General features: G+C 39.6%; 1 protein-coding gene across 3 annotated transcripts; it reads left to right on the top strand.

Moving 5' to 3' along the window:
- The first annotated feature begins 1982 nt into the window (after window positions 1-1982).
- On the top strand, window positions 1983-15044 carry slc38a9 (solute carrier family 38 member 9). Of its 3 annotated transcripts, none has more exons than XM_044012847.1 (15): window positions 1983-2247; window positions 4720-4859; window positions 6869-6998; window positions 7340-7458; window positions 7541-7604; window positions 7706-7799; window positions 8781-8951; window positions 9696-9755; window positions 10131-10346; window positions 10643-10750; window positions 10860-10966; window positions 11468-11581; window positions 12191-12339; window positions 12459-12548; window positions 13254-15044. In XM_044012847.1, exons 2-15 carry the CDS (start codon window positions 4762-4764, stop codon window positions 13417-13419), a joined length of 1686 nt encoding a protein of 561 aa, XP_043868782.1. In that variant the 5' UTR covers window positions 1983-2247; window positions 4720-4761; the 3' UTR covers window positions 13420-15044. The 3 variants fall into 3 exon arrangements, with proteins under 3 accessions (XP_043868782.1, XP_043868785.1, XP_043868783.1); XM_044012848.1 differs by lacking the exon at window positions 1983-2247 and adding an exon at window positions 2251-2311; XM_044012850.1 differs by lacking the exons at window positions 12191-12339; window positions 12459-12548; window positions 13254-15044 and adding an exon at window positions 11980-12184.
- Window positions 15045-18289: the final 3245 nt, after the last annotated feature.

Here is an 18289-nt window from a genome sequence, read left to right as displayed (position 1 = left end):
GGTTTGTTGTTTTGTTTTTTGCCTTCTGAGTTCTGACATGGGGGAAATATAAAGGTGTTTATGTTGGGTAATCATTTAGCAAATGAACTGAAGTGAATAATGACAATGTGAAAAAGGTGTATATTTAAATAAATGTAATGTAATACATTGGTGTGTCCTATAGTCCTGTAGAGTTAAGATTTAAAAAAAAACAAGGAAGTTTTGTACTCTAGCACTTTCTTCAGTGTGTACTGTATTAGTTCATCTTCTACATGTAAAGTACTGTATGAATATTCATTACTTGCCTTGTAACGTTTGAAACGATGCTACATTTAGAAATGGTAACCAAGAAAAACTGTTTTTAGAGTGTATGCATGCTAATGGTTGGGTCCCAGTACAATAGGAAACTATATGAAAAAATGGTGCTATGTTACATTATATAAAGGTGCTTTTGTGGACCCCAGCTGAATGCATGCAAAGAGGAACTATCAAAAGTATGGGAAAAAAAATAAATAAGAGACAATTGATGTCCGACAGCTGTTCTCAAATAGTGCTGCTTCCCAAAGATGTCGGAAATTTGGAAAATTCCAACTTTCTACTTGTTAAAATGCGACAGCCCTTCCAAGTTTCCGACGTGTAAAATCTGCTAAAGAGAGTTGGGAAGTGGCATTTTGATTCCCGTGGAGAAAGTTGAAGCATTGTTCATGTTCTTCCCTGTTTATTTTCTGAACTACATTACCGGGAACACTTGGAGGTTGTTATTGCAATGTTGTCAGCTTTGAAATTTCTAAACTAAAGACAAGAAGTGGAGTGCACAGTAGTTTGCATATATACCTTACCTGATCACAAATGGTGAAGTCTAACTGTAAATATCAGCCGTAGCCTCCCCAGACTAAAGAAATTAATACGATAAAGGGAAACGTGAAAGCGACCGTTTCTCAAACTAAAGAAGCAATCGGCCATGAGGTGGTTTTTTTATTTTTAAGGAAATAAAATAAAAAATGTTTATTTACAGTTACACTGCCTTTGTGACAAAAGGTCTAAAAGATCTGTAGACAATCTAATGACATAATTTTGTACTCATTTCTTCAAATGTTTATGTGTTGGGATAATTTCTCACGTAGCAAACGGCTAACATCAGTGTCGTCTTTGAGAGGTCAGTTGTTTGGAAAACTTGTGATGGTTGTTGCTGAAAAAGAATTTGGAAAAATGAAAAACTATTGTATGTTTATTGGCTGTACTGGTCATCTTTCTTTTTATGTTTTTCATTAAATGTTTTACAGAATTATCAGCGCTTTCATTGGTTTTCCATTGTGTGATATCATATCAAGTAAATGTTTCACTATATTACTTTTAAAACAATGCAAATGTTGTTGTTTTGTGGGATTCGCCTTGCAGGATCTGTAATTAGTAATCTTGTCTTACATTACCGGTTGCTAGAGTTAGCCTTTAACCTGGTTTGTGTGAATGTGCTAGCTAAAGCTGTGCTAGCATGAAAAGGTATGTGCTAGTAAGAAGTTGTATTGTTTGTGTTGTGTGTATTTCCACCTCATTCACCCTGTTATTAGTAGACCTTTTTCACAGCAGTTACATTGATATAAAATTACATTAATCAAGACACTACCCAAGCAGCACACAAAATGGCTGCCATGAAAAAGGTCTATTCCTGTAAGAAATAGTTATAATAATATTAGGTAAATGTGTGTAGTCACACACAGTCTAAATGTAATCAAAAATTCAACCAATTGGTTTGCTAAGTCTGTTCAAAATGTCAATTGTCATTCTGCTACATACAGAGCATGTAGATAAACTTCGGGAGAGATACACGATGACATAGCGGTGGACATTTTTGCCCTCCAAAGACAGAAGAAAAACAAGTTTCCCTCAGTAAATAAAGAGGTAATACCTGAACTTCTCACTCCCGCTCAGTAGATGGCGATAAAGCTGCGGAATTACTTGAACGGCGAAGAGCACGTCACACACACACACACACGGTAGAAAAAGGAAACGTCCCATTATTTTTTTTATTCACCTCACAAACAAACACAACTTTCTCTGGACAGACCGTATTGCCCGCCGTCACGGACATTTATCGGCCATTACCCCGAACAAAGGCGGCTGCTCCCATCGTCACGCGTCTGTTATTGTTCGCGGCGGCTGAGCAAAAGTGTCTGTTGACAACTGACTCATTATTTACAACATCTGCTGACACGGCCACCTGAAATGAGCTGAGGACAGCGACAAGGAAGGATCCCGCTCTGCTGACCGGTACGGATGTGGACTAACAGCCCGTGTGTGTGTTTGTGTGTGTCCCTCTAAGCTAGTTTGCCAGGTAACGTACTTATTTAGGTCACGTTTAGGTCACGCGGTGTAAAAGGCTGTTCATCAGCTTGTTAGGTGAGTTAGCTATTTAAGACTGCGTTAATTACAGTGACAGCTAGTTATGTGGGTAACAGAAAGTCAGGTGTGTAAGCGTTGGTTGGTTAAGTTTAGTTAAGTTAGTTAAGTTTGCCGTCGTTGAAGTTACCTGGGTCCGATAAGTAGCTGGATAACAGGTGGTTTGCTGGGTGCAGTTAGTTTGTTAGTTGGTTTTGTTTAGTATGTAGTTAGCATTGTAAGAGTTTAACTGTGTACTAGTTGGTTGATAGCTAGTTAGTAGAGTACACTTAGCTGCTCAACCGGTAGTTTACGAGGTACATTTAGTTACCTGGGTTACAGATCACTAGCTGAATAACAGGCAGTTGATTGTGTAAACTGGTTGTTAGTTAGTTAATGAGCTGTGTATCAGGTAGATTGCAAGTTTCATGTGGTTTCATGTGGTTTCATGGGTCACATTTAGCTGTATAAGAGTTTCAGCTGTTAACAGCTAGTTAGTTGTCCAACAGGTGTTTAGCTGGTACAGGCAGTTAGGCAGATGTGTGGGTTAGCCCTATGTTCCCACATTTCTAAGGATTTTTTTTTTCACAGAAAATTTTGAAAATAAGGCCCTACGTTCCCACAACCCTATGGTCCCACAGCCCTGTGGTCCCACATTTCTAAGGATGTTTTCCACAGAAAACTTCTGAAAAATGAGTTTACAATGCAGAATTTGTGCGACATCACTGGGCAGTCCAAGGAGGAGGCGATTGACCACCAATACCAGCGTTTCACACAAACCGTTCAGCAATGCAGAGATGATGTGTAATAAGTTGTTAGCATTGTTAGAGTTGCTTAAATGTCTAATAGTTACCACTGTAAGAGGTCTTTATTTGTGTAACAGGTAGTTAACTGTGTCAGAAAGTAGTGCTGCAATGATTATTCGATTAATTGATTACTAAGTTAATCGCTATTTTGATACTTTTTGATAATTGGGAAGTATTCTTATTTTGCAGCTTCTTAAATGTGAATATTTTCTGGTTTATTTGCCCCATTTTAACATTTTCTGAAATTTTACAGACCAAAAAGTACTCGATTAATTTAGAAAATAATTGACATATTAATCGATCTTGAAAATAATAATAAGTTAGTTGCAGCCCTATCAGAAATATTAATCTGTTTGTGTATATGTTGCTTAGCTGTTTATCAGGTCGTCAACAGTGGTAGTCTGCTGTGTCACCTCATGTAGACGAGAGGGAAACAGAACATGTTTACTTCAGCAAGTAGCTAGACTCCAAACTCCAGACTCAGCACTCTGACTAATTTCTGTGTGTGTGCGCTCGCATGCCTTGAAGCAGTCTGCAGTTACAGTGGTTTTAAGTGTGGACACAGACATTTGACACACTCTCTGTGTCTTCAGGGCTCATAACTTTGTACAGGCATGTGTTTGTTGTGTTGACGTGCGTCGCTTGAGTGTGTGTGTGTGTGTGTGTGTGTGTGTGTGTGTGAGATGTCTGTCACAGTGAAGCTGAACAGATATCAGCAGGTTCGTTCTTAAAGGGACTTTGGGCCCCCTGGGCAAAAGGAATTTTCGGGGGCTCCATTGAACCAAAGGCATTTCCAACCAAAGTGTCAGGACTGTGTCTCTTACAGTACTGATTATAAAATTAAATGCAATTCTTGGTGCCTTTGGACTTTGGCCAAATTATACTTTTGTTGGCATCTATCCATACAGAGGGAAGAGTATCTGTGACTGGAAAATCGGCCTAGAAATCATGTAATGTGAACCAGGCTTTATCAGACCACAGGCATGTCCAGATAATTTCCCTCATGCTTCGGGTTCTTTAAAGTCTTATTTGGCTTAGTATGCATTTGGTTCTTGGTCGCGATCTACCTTGCAGCCGGGGTGTCTTCAACACCTACAGTCTGTTTTGATACAAATCTTGATGTTAAACACAAACCTGACTCAAAAGGGCTTTTACCATTCCAAACTGAACCATACTATACTTTGTGTCTCTGCTGGCAGCCATGTTTTCAGTGAGAGTGCTGTCACTACCTGATGTAGGTTCTCTTCATATTCCCTGCTGAAGTTTTATTTTTTATTTAACTTTTAATTCACTAAAACTTGCTCAAGTCTGATAAACCAGTAGACACAAGCAGACAAACATGGCTCACTGTAATGGATTTCTCAGATTGATTTCCACAGTATGAGTGGGGAGCAGCGGTTGTTATCTGGATCGACAGAACACATTCATTCACACATCACAAAGATTAGGAAGAAATGTTTAGCTACCCTGACAGCTACATGGTTCCAGTAAACCTGTTTTTATAGTCGTCCCATGGGAGACTCTGGTTACATTTTATGACCTATATCTCCCCGGTCAGGTGATGAGCGCTGAGGAGCTGTAGCTGAAAGTCGGAGGCATCATGGAGGACGACTGCAAGCCTCTGCTGAGCTCAGAACAAACTGCAGAGAGCCAATCATACGGAGGCTCCACGGACTCTCTGGACGTCAAGGTTAAAAGGTAAATCACACTGAAACACTGCACTGATCAATACGCAGGTGGTTTGCCACCACTGTGTCTGTGCTTCACATGACTGTGGAGTTGTTCAATACACGGATAACGTGGAGAAGTTGTACATGTTGAGTTGCACACGCACAGTTTTGATGAATAACCAGAAAACAGGAAGTTAAATGGTGTGAAGGTATTAAGTCATGTTCAGGGTTTCTGGATTTTGTGCTTCGATAAACAGAAAAGTCAAGTAACGTGATATACAGTGTCTGCATTAATGCTTTCTGATGAGAAACATTTATTTAACAGAACAAGTACTGCAGCAGGTACTTTAGCTGTTAAACCTGTTTAAAGTACTTTTATTGGCCGATTTATATTGGTTTTAAAAATATTTTTACTCCCACAATATCAGTGTCAGGATTTGCCTTGAATATCAAGATCTTCAGAGCTGTGATGAGTTGCAACACACATTTTCTGAAGCACACGATCACAGCGAAGTTTGAGGGTTTGATTCTGAATGTTTTGAGGGTTCGTACATGAAAATGATTTCAGGAGAATCTGTAAAAGTATTGTATTGTAATTGCCTTTTGTGTATACAAATAATATGCCAAATAAATAACAATTATATTATGTACTACAGTGTTTCTAATAGTTTTGGGGGGTTTCATGTGTATGGAGACATTTCATGAGGGAGTTTTTGGATTGGATGCGTTACATTTGATCTTTCAGAATTTAAATAACACTAAGGAATAGATAATAAAGAATATGATTGAGAAAACGCATACATAGAGACAGAACCTTAAATATAACTGAATAATAAATGGTATGTGTGTATGTTATACATGTACAGAAAAAACAATGAAAGTGAACTGAAAGAAGGAACAGAATTATAAGAGCAGAATTATTCACCAGTGGCAGCAGTTGATACTTTGACTTTAGTCTATATATAAAACTGTCTCATTGCTACAGGATTGTTAAAGATGTTAATTATGTATCCATTTAAGTTCAGTACAGAATATTTGCTATCTTAGTCTGTGTTTGTCCTCGTCCAAACAGTTTGACATCTGATTCTCACTCTGCTGTCTTGTTCTGGGTCAAGTCCGGTGATTGATCTTGTGATTTTGAAAGAGTTTTAACTTTGTTGTGATAGTGATACACTGAAAAACTTGTTGATCCATGACTCTGCCACTGAACCTGTACTTTCTAAATCTCAAATCCTATTTATGCTTGTAAATCCGTGTTTGCTCCTAGGTATAATTTAATTTAATGGTATTGATTTCATTGTGTTGATGTTATGTACAGCACTTTATTGTGGGTGTTTATAAATGTCTCGAATGTGGATCATGTGGAGGATTTGCGGCATAGATTCTCTGTCATTTTTGTGTGTGTGACAAACAAAGCACGTCATGTGTCGACTGAGATCACCTGAACCTTATATTGACTCTGTGTGAGAGTTAATGAACAAGTTAGACTTCCTGGAACTCGCTTGGCAAAGGCTAGAGACACCACCACCCTAGCATCATTCCCTTCTGAATTAACAGTGTGTGCTGGTATTTCACAAGGAGCAACAAGCTTTCTAGAAAGTCACATGCATGGGATTGATTGTTTTTGTGTAAACACAGTTTAGGTCCAAACAAAGACAAAGAGTTTGTTTGTGCTCAGTGTGAGTCGAACTGAGGAATGCGCTTTTCTTAGTTTCTAAATAAACTTGTCTTCACGTCAGCGACTGATGGTCCGTCTGTCTCAGTCTTATGAGTGCAGTATGTCACAAACATGACCTGATTAGATTTCCGTGTCCCGAGGTCAATTTTAAGGTCAAGGTAGTCTCATAAAACATTTTTTTTGGCTCTTTGAACAATAATAACATGTGAGTCTGGAACTAGAAGTTGGAGTAAACAACCACTGGATAGTGAGTAATGGCATCTTCATGTTGAGGAAACTGTAAAAAAAGGCTAGAAAAGTACTATATACTGTAAATACAGACCATTTACTCATATGATTTCTGTCTGTTTGTCGTCAAGGCCTTTCCACGTCGAGCCCAGAAACATCGTAGACCATGACCCACAGGAGAGAGTGTCGGCTGAGGCCGCCATCCTCAACAGTAGAGTCCATTACTACGGTCGACTGACGGCCTCCTCTGACAGACTGCTGGTACGTCCAGGCTCCGCCTCCTCACTGTTTGTTTTTTTTGCCACATAACAAAAGGCTCTAGTGTGTATTATTAGAAGGACTTGTTTGCAGTTTTATTTTAATGACAGCCTTTTCCATCAAGAAATTGAAGTTTGTTTCACTTCTCACTACATAGAATGTCCATAGATGAAATCAGCAATTTTACGTCACACAGGAGATGTTGATTCACTTTTGGAAAAGATAGAGATATCATGGCCTTATTTATTTGGTTTATAAGCAGCTTAAAATCATGTTTTCACAGCACAGACTGTCATAGCCACAAATTATCATTTTAACGTCTCACAAACACCGTTTGTTTACAGAGTCCTCCGAACCATGTTATCCCTCATCCCGAGGAGATCTATGTCTACAGCCCGCTGGGGACGGCCTTCAAGGTGACAGGAAGTGACCACTCCTCCAAGAACCCCAGCATCGTCACTATGTAAGCTGTGTCAGCATCATCTTTCAGTCACTCACCCCCTCTCCCTCTGCTTTGTCATCACTGTGTTTCTCTCTGCGTGCAGATTTGCGATATGGAACACGATGATGGGCACGTCTATACTCAGCATACCCTGGGGTATAAAGCAGGTGATTCACTTTACTATTCTCATCCTCCACTGTTTTTCTATTGATCTCAGTTCTCATTGTTTGCCTGGAAACTTAACATTTTTGTCATTGTTCCTTTTTAGGCCGGCTTCACTCTTGGCATCCTCATCCTCATCTTCATCGGTTTGCTGATGCTCTACTGTTGTTACATCGTCCTCAAATCTCCGAAAGCCATACGTAAGTACAGCAAAACACAGACATGTACACGGTGGAGGTCTCAACAGGAACACTGCTCTATCACTTTTGGTCCGTTGTTTCCATCCGTTCAAATCCCATTCACGTTATTGCGCCCGAATGATGAGGTCGTTCTCCTTGCTCCGGGAGTTTTTACAAAAACATCTGTGGACACCAATTTAGCAACATTAGCTTCTCTTGCTATGAAGTATGACACTGCTCTGCTCACTGTGAAAAGCTGCCTCCAGCACCTGGAATCAGGATACTGACACTAGATTATGTTATGTTTCCTGTTCTGACAGTTTTATAGAATCTGTCCTGCTTCTTTCTCCTTCCATAATCATTTCTACAAAGTGACTAAAACCAGAGGAACAGCAGAGCGATGGCGTGGACCGTCTCGTCATTGTCGTCATTTACAGAGCACATTGTTTTTTTGTTTTTATTCCCCCGCAGGTAGCAATATAGATTTAGTCAACTCCATGACCTTTCTTTAAGCTCTGTTGTGTCTGACTGTGAAAGTAACAGCTCACTGAAGAAATGACTGAAATGTCTGTGAAGTCTGCCCCCTGCTGAGCAGCACTCAAAATACCAACTGTTGGTATTTATTTTATTATCCTTTGCTTAATTTATTCTTTTATTATAATCTTTAGTTGATCTCCGTCTAACTCTTTCTGAATAATCCGTTATCCAAATGGTTGTTAGTTGAATAATCAGACAAAGAAGAGAGCTGGATGTGTTTAAAGTTGTGGTCCAGCTCCATAGATGCACCACAATTTTGTCCCTCCCTGGCTTTTCTAAGCCATATTTTAAGTGTGTGTCGCCTTTGTTGCTTCTTAAACTTGATGAAATAAACCTAGCACTAGCACATCCATCCATGCAGAGACTTTTCCTTTGTCTATAAGAGTATAATTTCTCTCTAAAATACTTTGTGTTATGTAGATTTTTTTTATTAAAAGAATCCGATGTCCTCTGTTTTCCGTCCAGCCTACGTGGACACGTCGCACTGGGAATTCCCGGATGTCTGTCGGTACTACTTTGGAGCGTTCGGCCAATGGTCCAGTTTGGTGTTTTCCATGGTGTCCCTTATTGGAGCCATGGTGGTTTACTGGGTCCTCATGTCCAACTTCCTCTACAACACAGGACAGTTCATCTACAGTAGGTCACAGCCACTTGTTTGTTGTCGATTGTTGGTCCTTTCAGGCTCCCGTACCTGGGTCTGGTGTGTGTTTTTAATTGGTCATTTGACCTGACACTGACACTGTGAGGTCAAAGTCCACCTCCTCATTGATGTCAGTCTTCCTTTATGGACTATAGTTCAGAGTTTTTTCTTTTGATGGGCGGTTTAGGGTGTGGTTTTCTGTCTGTACCAACCGACTTTGTGAATATTGAACTTGACACACGTCTTAGACTTTTTTATCCTTGCCCAGCAAATATCTAACATAGTCATAGTAGGATGAAGCATACTCTTGTGTTACAGCAAATGACAAAGGTTATAACATCCAGGAGGAAACAACTCCTCGTCCCATTGATGACCTTAAAGTTCTTCATTATTAACTCTTGTTGAACTGGGACCACATCGTGGTTTATTTTGAATTGTTGTGTAGGAAAAGGATTAAGGTCCACTGTAATTTTAAATAAAGGCATTAACAAAATCACCCTATTTTACTCTGTTTCACCAAAAGAACTTGAAATTACCATGTACTCAAGTTTGTCAATTACTTCTGGAATTTTGTCCGACACGTACTCAGGCCTGTCTCCTCAGTAACATTCAGCACAGAGATGCTTCACACTGTTTACGTTTAATCTCTTGCAGGGATTATGGTAATTTATCGGCATGCAGGAAGAGGAAGAGCTTTTCTATGGATCTAATGTGTTTGTGTGTGTGTGTGTTTTTGACAGACTACGCTCACAATGTCAACGCGTCAGATTCAGAGTTTGGAACCAACGGCTCAGAAAGAGGTGAGTTACTGACGCCAACTGTCGCTAACGCCGCTTTATGTGTGCGTTTTTGCGTCTGTCACATTTGTGACGTGTCACGCAGATGCCAGCAGTTAGACAAAATGTCAACATGGCCGTATGTTGTCGTTCTGACACCAGAAACACCAGAAACTCTAAACAGATTTCTGACAGGCTTTGCTTGAACACACTTGAAGTGTATCTTTGTATTATCATGAGTAAGTTAAACCTTCCCATCTTTACTAAATTCTTCCCTTTTTGATCATAAAAACTGTTCCTGTTCTACCAATTTTTTAAAACTAAAACTAAGACCTGAACCTGGAAACGTTATGATGTTATTGACGATGGTGATGATGATGATTTTGATTTGTTGACCAGTCATCTGTCCGTACCCAAACACGGGGCCTGGAGGGAACAGCACCATGGCCTCTCTGTTCATCAACAGCAGCAGCAGTGGAAACGAAACGTCCGACTTCACCTCCTTTGAACACTGGTGGAGCAAAACCAACACCATCCCCCTCTACCTCATCGTCCTGCTGCTGCCGCTGCTCTGCTTCCGCTCCGCCTCCTTCTTTGCAAGGTTCACCTTCCTGGGTAAGAAAGAAAAAGAGTGGTTTTAAAGGAGCCCGCTCGGAGGTCAGGTCCAGTTCAGTCAGATTCTGAAAAACTGGAGTACTGAGTGTGTGTGTACTATGTGTGTTTGTATCTTTGTGAGGTGTAGACCTGGTTTTAGGGTTAGAGTTAGAATTAGGTTTAGGTTAGGGTTAGATTAAGGGTTAGGCACTTAGTTGTGATGGTTAGGGAATGCATTATGTCTATGATGTGTCCTCACAAAGATTTAAAAACAAGTGTTTGTGTGTGTGTGTGTGTGTGTGTGTGTGTGTGTGTAGGAACCATATCAGTCATCTACCTGATCGCTCTCGTCACCATCAAATCTGTTCGCCTCGGCTTCCATCTGGAGTTCCACTGGTTCGAAACGTCCGGGTTCTATGTTCCAGGTAAATGTTTGTCTCCATAGCAACACTCAAAAGATGAACCTGATTGATGAACTTGATTTTGATTTGTTTTAATGAACCTTTTGGTTGATCATTGATGTTGTGATTTCAGAGTTCAGGGTATGCTTCCCTCAGCTCACTGGTGTCCTCACTCTGGCCTTTTTCATCCACAACTGCATCATCACATTGATGAAGAGCAACAAGAACCAGGAGAACAATGTATGTGTCTCTCACACATAATTTCACCATATACTGTATGTAAAATGGACAGGAGCCATGGAATTAGGACAAGTGTAGCAGTTAGCCACCAGGGGCAATTCTGTAAACTTTAGTCTATTAGCCTATTAGAAAATTTGCTTCCACTTCTCACTTGATTTATAAAATCAGTAAGGCTAGCTAACATATTTTTGTAATCGATTAATCTGTCACATTGTATTCAGATTAATCATTTAATCAAATGTTTTCAAAACCATAAAATGTTCATAAATGTCTTGTTTTGTCCACAAACGTTGTTTGCTTGGCACACGTCAAATTTCGAAACCTCAAAAGAAGTCTACATCCATTTTTATGTTCAGTCTGAATCAAACACAAGTGTCAAATGTTATTGTTTTTTTTTTGTAAAAATTGATCGAATTCCCACATTCATATTATATTCTTGACCTCAGGAGAAACAGGACGTCATGTACTGCTCTTGTCAAGGTGACGTGTGTTTTTCTTCAGGTGCGTGATCTGTCCGTGGCGTATCTTCTCGTTGGGTTGACCTATCTGTATGTGGGAGTCCTCATCTTCGCCTCCTTCCCTTCACCTCCTCTCTTCAAAGACTGCATCGAGCCAGTAAGAGACGGACTTTCTTCTTTTAAACTGCTGAATTAAAGTCGAGGAGCTGTAAACCAGCCTTTGTCCACTAGAGGTCTCCCCAGTCATACTAAAATGCTCATTTTGTCATGTTGCACCTTAATCTGAGGCTCACTCATAGGATAATGTATTGTTATAACCCTAATACTGAACCTACAGCCCATCATACTGAATGTTATGAAAAATGCTGTAAAGAGCTAAAATTCTCCTTTGACATGTGGACAAAATGGACACCAGCATTCTAAATGGCCGACTTCCTGTTGAGTTGAGGCCATGGTTCCTGTGGACTTTTTTGTTCGTCTTTGGCTACAGCATTTCCCCACCAAGTTTTGTGAAATTCAGGGCAACTTATTTTTGACTTCCTCCATCCACCATAGGGGGGCGCCATAGAGCCCTGGTGCAACGCACGCATCCAAGCATCATGCCAATATCATATTTTCGCCACACCTGTCCTCCATGCCAGGTTTCCAGAGTTTGACCCGAAATGACCGGAAATCCACAGATGTAATTATAATCTGAAGGATTTGAACCACACATTCTTTCTTCTTCTTCTTCTTCTTCTTCTTCTTCTTCTTCTTTGTCCTGCAGAATTTTCTGGATAATTACCCGAGCAGCGACGTGATGGTGTTTGTAGCCCGGACATTCCTGCTCTTCCAGATGATCACAGTTTACCCTCTGCTCGGATACTTGGTGCGGGTCCAGGTGATGGGTCAGATCTTTGGCAAACATTACCCCAGGTAACGCCAATGACATCATCACCGCTGTGGGCACGACTGTTTTACTATCACTGACATGACGTTTTGTTGACTTTGTAAGTAGTTTTTAATCATTTTAATTTTTCACTTTGTCTCTTCAGTTTCTTCCACATTCTGGCTCTGAACATCTTAATAGTTGGTTCTGGCGTCCTGATGGCAAAGTTCTATCCTAATATTGGATCAATCATACGGTAAAAACAACATTTACAACAGTTAAATGAACATATACAAACTCTGTGTCAAAGATTAGTCACGTCTTTGACACATTTCCCATGAGTGTATCCTTGTTGGTGTCTTTTCTCCATGTTCAAAAAACAGCACTTTTAAATTCTGTAGGCTTTCTACTGTATTTATTTTTTTGTGTGGTTGTAAGAGGTTGTGACTCACGATTAGATTTGTGACTGTGTTATGAGCGCCCTCTGCACCTAGAACCAGGCAAGTTCACTCTCAGACTGACAAACTACCTCGCTTCATGTCACTGTGAGACAGTTTTTGTCACTCACTCTCCCACACCAAAGTACATAGAGAAAATAAGCGATTTTACATCACAGCACCAGGGAGTTGTTGATCCACTGCTGCCTCCATCAGTACTTTGAAATGTGTTATTTTGTCACTTTGGTGTTTGAAACCCTCTGTTCAGATTTACTTCAGTATCACAAAGTGACCACACGGGGCAGCAGCAGACCAGCAGCTCCTGTGTCCCAGTGAGCTAAAATCACTGGTTTTCTCTATGGACTTTGGTGTAATCTGTTGAACAGTGAGATAAAGCATTGAAAATACATCCTTATGTCACTGTAAGTGTATGTCAGGGCGCTCACTATGCAATATGTATCAGTATCTCATACAACAAAACCCTTAACTTCCCCTTAGTGATCACCTCCCTGTCCCCCCTGCAGGTTTTCAGGAGCCACATGTGGCCTGGCTCTGGTGTTTGTCTTTCCCGCTCTGGTGCACATGATCTCTCTAAAGCGACAGGGGGCGCTCCGCTGGCCGTCGGCCGTCTTCCACAGCCTCCTCATCCTGCTGGGTCTGGCCAACATGGTGGCTCAGTTCTTCACGTAGAGTGGAGCCAAATGGGAGCAGAGAGACGAGCGGATGAGGTGCTGGAGGCGTTGGACCAAACCAAAGAGTGTTGTTTTAATCACAGGCGGGTTCCCAGCGACCAGCAGCCGCCGTCAGCCAATCAGAGTGCACGCCTGTGCCTCTGTGATGTAAGGTTTGGTGAATGTTTGTGTTTGAGGGGGAAAAAAAAGAGGACGCCATTGTCTCGGGATGATAACGTTATCTTTTTACTGTCAGGTATTTCTATGAGCTCATCTTCTACTGTTGATTATTTGTGTCTGTGTGTGTGTGTGTGTGTGGAACAGACTATTTCTTTTAAACAGTAGAATTAAAGGTTTGTTTTAATAAGAGGATCTTTAAACATGTTTTTATGATACAGGTTGAATAATGCTAAAAGTTTTGGTGCTCTCTGTCCACTAGAGGTCTCCCCATACCTTCCGTATTCCGTGTGCACTTACACTTTCTAATGACACATACACACGTCCCGCAGAACTATTATACTTTGACGTACAGTATATTGTTTGCGTGGTCAAAAATCTCTGTATATGGGGTCCACATGTTGGCAGTTATGAGTGTGTGTGACTGCATTTGCAAGTGTGTGAGATTCTGTCGCTCTGTCTTCCGAGCCATGCTAACTCGATGTGGACGCCTGTGATTCTTTTTGAACTAAAATGACGGCTTGTAGCAATTCCATGTTTCATGAAAGTATGAAGTCCTACCTTGACGTATATGCACACGGACGTCTGTATGTGTCCTAGCCGTCATGCACGGATGACGACATCATTTCTGTAATTCGGACCTCAGCATACTCGCCTTAATTTTTGTCTTCCTCTGTCCGCTTAGTGTTATTTTTGCCTACTTGATCCGATCCACTACGGTTCAATTTGTGTGTCTCCAGTGAATCCCACACTCCATACCAATAGGGGGTGTAATAAGAATGAATTTGAATTAAAAAATGAAGAGTTTTTCTCCTTTTGAGAGCCTCTCTTTACAAAAAGAAGCACACAAGCATGTGTTTCTTTATAGTATTCGTTGAATCGTAAAGTGAGCGCCACCTATTGGACTGGACAGTGTTGGAACAGTGGGTTATTTAGCACCTGGAGCACAGTATCAACACTATCACATAATAATTACGGCTGCACTTCTGTGCGAACACTTGCAAACCTCGGAGATTTAAAACATATTTATGATGCAAGATGAATGAATGGCGGGCTGCATTTGGCCCCCGGGCCACGAGTTTGAAACCTCAGCCTCGATCAGAGGAGATGAAACGGAGAGATAAAAGAGAGGAAATGAATCATGGTAGAAATAAACAATGGATTGATACGTTGAGATGTTTATCACGTGATGACGTGGCGCGTGTTTCACAAGCGAAAGAATCCGTTACTGCAGGTTTAAGCGTGTTTTTAATGACTAACTGTGATGATGTCATGTGTTTACGTGTTTGGTTTGGAAGTTGTCCGTGATGTCGTCTGGTTGTTCAGGAAAAACCTCGGGCTCCAGGTTTTTGATTTTCATGTTTGACCGGTTTGTGTCACTCTGTGTGTTGTTGTGTTTTAACAGTAATAATAAAGGGAAGTAAAGTCCAGACGAGCTGCAGGAGTCTGAGCTTTCATTTTAATCTACTGTGGTTTCAGGTTTTTTTGTCGTGGTCGAGGTCTCAGCTGACTGATGTCGTCCATTAGTGCTGTAATTAATAACGGAGGTGACGTCACCCACGAGAGGTCACAGAGGTCAAGAGAGCAGGGTGAATGGGGGGGAGTATCACATGATCACTTCTTATATTTAATATGACTTTTCTGGATTTGCGTCCCACTTTTTCGTGAATATAAATGTCATATAGATTTCTATACAAATATTTTCTTTAATTTCAGTTCTTCTGTTTAATATGCACAGTTTACAACAATAATCTTGAACAATAACTGATACTAAATTGTACAAAGCACTCAAAAAACCCTTTTCTGTTGGAATTGAGTGATTTTTATATTTGATATGAACATTTTGGATATTTATACACATATACATATATATATATATCTACATATATATATATATATATCTACACACACATATATACATACAGTATATGCTCAAAAATCCTCTTCCTTATTCTTATCTCTTTCTTCTTCTGTTTCTTGAATACAAAGCTTCTATTACTCAAACACTTCCATCCGTCAAACCAGTGCTCTGTATATATCATCTGAATATTTTCTTATGTTTAAAATAATATTTCTTCTTTTATTTCAGTAATTATCTCAAGAAAAAAAATTACACAAACACTATAAAACTGGAACACGCCTCTTCGTATTCGAATTTCGCGATTCTATTCCATAATATTATATATTTTGGATTTGTGTGCTTCTTGTATATGAATATCAGATTTTAGTGCTGCTTGTGTATTATATGCATATATTGTCATGTAAAAATAACAAATTAAATGCATCCTCTTTATTATTCCTGGCCCTGAGAACCAGGACACGCCTCTTTCTGAGACACATTTTACTGCTCTTATATTTATTACATGACTTTCATGTCATGTGACTGAATCTAAACCAATGACCACAAACACTAAATAGTACTTTGGTAAATGGTGTATTAATGTTGTGCTTTTCTCGTCTGGATGACCTCTGACCGCTGTTCGTTCATACAGTGCATTTATGTGCAGTGCTTTTTCTAGCAATTTCTCTCTCTAGATATGTGTGTTTGTGTGTGTGTTTTCTTGTATTTGTTGCCTCTTTAGGATGTTTTTTTTTCTGTCATAAACACTGACCTTGTCAGGACCATCTAAACCTGGTCCTATTGAAGCAGAACCTCATTTCTGATGAAGTGTGTGTGTGTGTGTGTGTGTGTGTGTGTGTGTGTGTGTGTGTGTGTGTGTGTGTGTGTGTGTGTGTGTGTGTGTGTGTGTGTGTGTGTGTGTGTGTGTGTGTGTGTGTGTGTGTGTGTGTGTGTGTGTGTGTGTGTGTGTGTGAGACCCTCTCAGAAGATTAAAAATGTTGGAGCTGTGATTTGCTCAGTGGTCAAGGTCACGATGACATCACCATGATGTTGGAGAATAAAAAGTGTCACAGTGTAGTTAATGTGTTTACTCTGCACTAAGTGAGGACACGAGAGACTCTATTATAATCTGCATGTTGGTGAGATTAACCACTCATTCCTCATATCATGATGTCATCAAATGGTTGCATTTCAATTAAGAGAAGAAGCACTGTGTGGTGTTTTAGGTTTGTAGTCCAGGCTTTTTGTGGACGAGTTTTTCCAGCTTCAGGATTCACTAAGAGGTAAAAAAAGATTTAGGATAAATGAGCATTATAAAAAAGAAAGTGAAAAGTTTCTGCTTGTTGTGTTTTTTTCTCTCTCTGACTCAGGAAAAAGAGGTGAATGAAGCATAAATCTGTGGGTGAAGCATCGGTGACAAAGGTTTGATCAGCTGTTACACGTCTCACACACACACACACTCTGAGCCTCAGGCCACACTTTCATAATGATGATGACGATGATGAGCTGACTTCGTCTCTGACTCCGACAGACGTAGATGAAACCCTCCGTCCGTCTGTATAATGACGCAGCATCATGTGACTCAGCATGAGTCAACAGGGGAAACTTCATAAAGAAGTTTTTCAAAAGAATTTGTTGAATATTTGAATCGACAAAACATTCTTATATTTTCTATCTCAGTTGAACTCCTTTGTTTTATTGTTTGTTTATGATTCTTGTATAAAGAGAGGATAAAGAGTCAATGTAAAAACAAACAGATCTTATGAATATAAATATAAACTGTGTTTATGGATAAAGTGAATGAGTGCAATAAAAACAATACATACAGGAAATATATAAATAATCTAGAAACATAATGTGCTTGAATGAATGAATGACATTAATTTATTTGTTTCTACTCGGGCTGCAGCTAAAGATTATTTTCATAATTGGTTAATCTGTCGATTATTTTCTCGAAATCAATGATGTTTGCAAATGTTAATTCAGATTTAATGATTTCTTTGAAAATATTCATATTTAAGAAGCTGAAAATTGTACAGAATATTTTTTAATTTAATAATCAAAATAGTTGGAGATTAATTAAATTAAATGAATTGATTAAATCGCCGCAGCCCTAGTTTCCACATTTAATTATTTGCATATTCTAGTTTCTCACACTTCAAATTTACATATTACTTTACATAAAGTGCCCACACACGCAAATACAGTAACACATACTATCCATAATATACATGTATGCACATAAAACGGACAAAAACATCATATGACACGGAAAAAATATACATGAGAAAAATCAATAGAATAAGTGTTTAATTAAAGCATGGAACTATAGAAACTAATGATGTCAAAAAATATGGACCTAAGAAAATGTCATATCATAAAACTGTTGAAACAGACTACTGTACATACAATGGAACGCTGCAATAAAAAATTCAATTTAAACAATTAAAATAAAACATTATTGAGATTTAAGAAAAAACCCAGTGCAGCAGCTTTAATGTGCAAACCAACCAAGTAAAACTACATGAAATGAAAATGTGTAAAATCTAAATATTATCCTCATTATTATTATGTGTTTATATTTGTTCTCTCCTTCTCTTTCATTCATGCACTCCCTCACTCCCTCGTGCTGCTGCTCTTTGTCCTGCGTTCATTTAGAGAAACACTGAGAAGAAGACGATCAATAACTGGGTCTCTAACTCAGGCCCTGACAGGAAGTCGTCCAGCACACAGATACATTACTGGTATTAATTCTGTCTCTGGATTGGAAAGGGTCAGTGCGGTGTCACCGTCCACCTGACCTTTCATCTGCTCCTCATCTTATTTAAGCCCCCGACTCTTTAACACTCACTGCTGCTTCTGCTGCTGCTGT

Source organism: Solea senegalensis, linkage group LG21, assembly GCF_019176455.1.
Source record: "Solea senegalensis isolate Sse05_10M linkage group LG21, IFAPA_SoseM_1, whole genome shotgun sequence".
Taxonomy (NCBI): domain Eukaryota; kingdom Metazoa; phylum Chordata; class Actinopteri; order Pleuronectiformes; family Soleidae; genus Solea; species Solea senegalensis.
Note: the sequence above shows the minus strand (reverse complement) of the source record. Positions and strands in the feature narration are given on the sequence as shown.

What these genes read in the sequence shown, in the direction of transcription:
- slc38a9 (XM_044012847.1), top strand. Translation starts at nt 4,762, where the DNA reads ATGGAGGACGACTGCAAGCCTCTGCTGAGCTCAGAACAAACTGCAGAG. An exon ending in AACCCCAGCATCGTCACTAT is followed by an intron (nt 7,459 to 7,540) that starts GTAAGCTGTGTC and finishes CTCTGCGTGCAG; the next exon opens with ATTTGCGATATGGAACACGA. An exon ending in ACAAGAACCAGGAGAACAAT is followed by an intron (nt 10,967 to 11,467) that starts GTATGTGTCTCT and finishes GTTTTTCTTCAG; the next exon opens with GTGCGTGATCTGTCCGTGGC.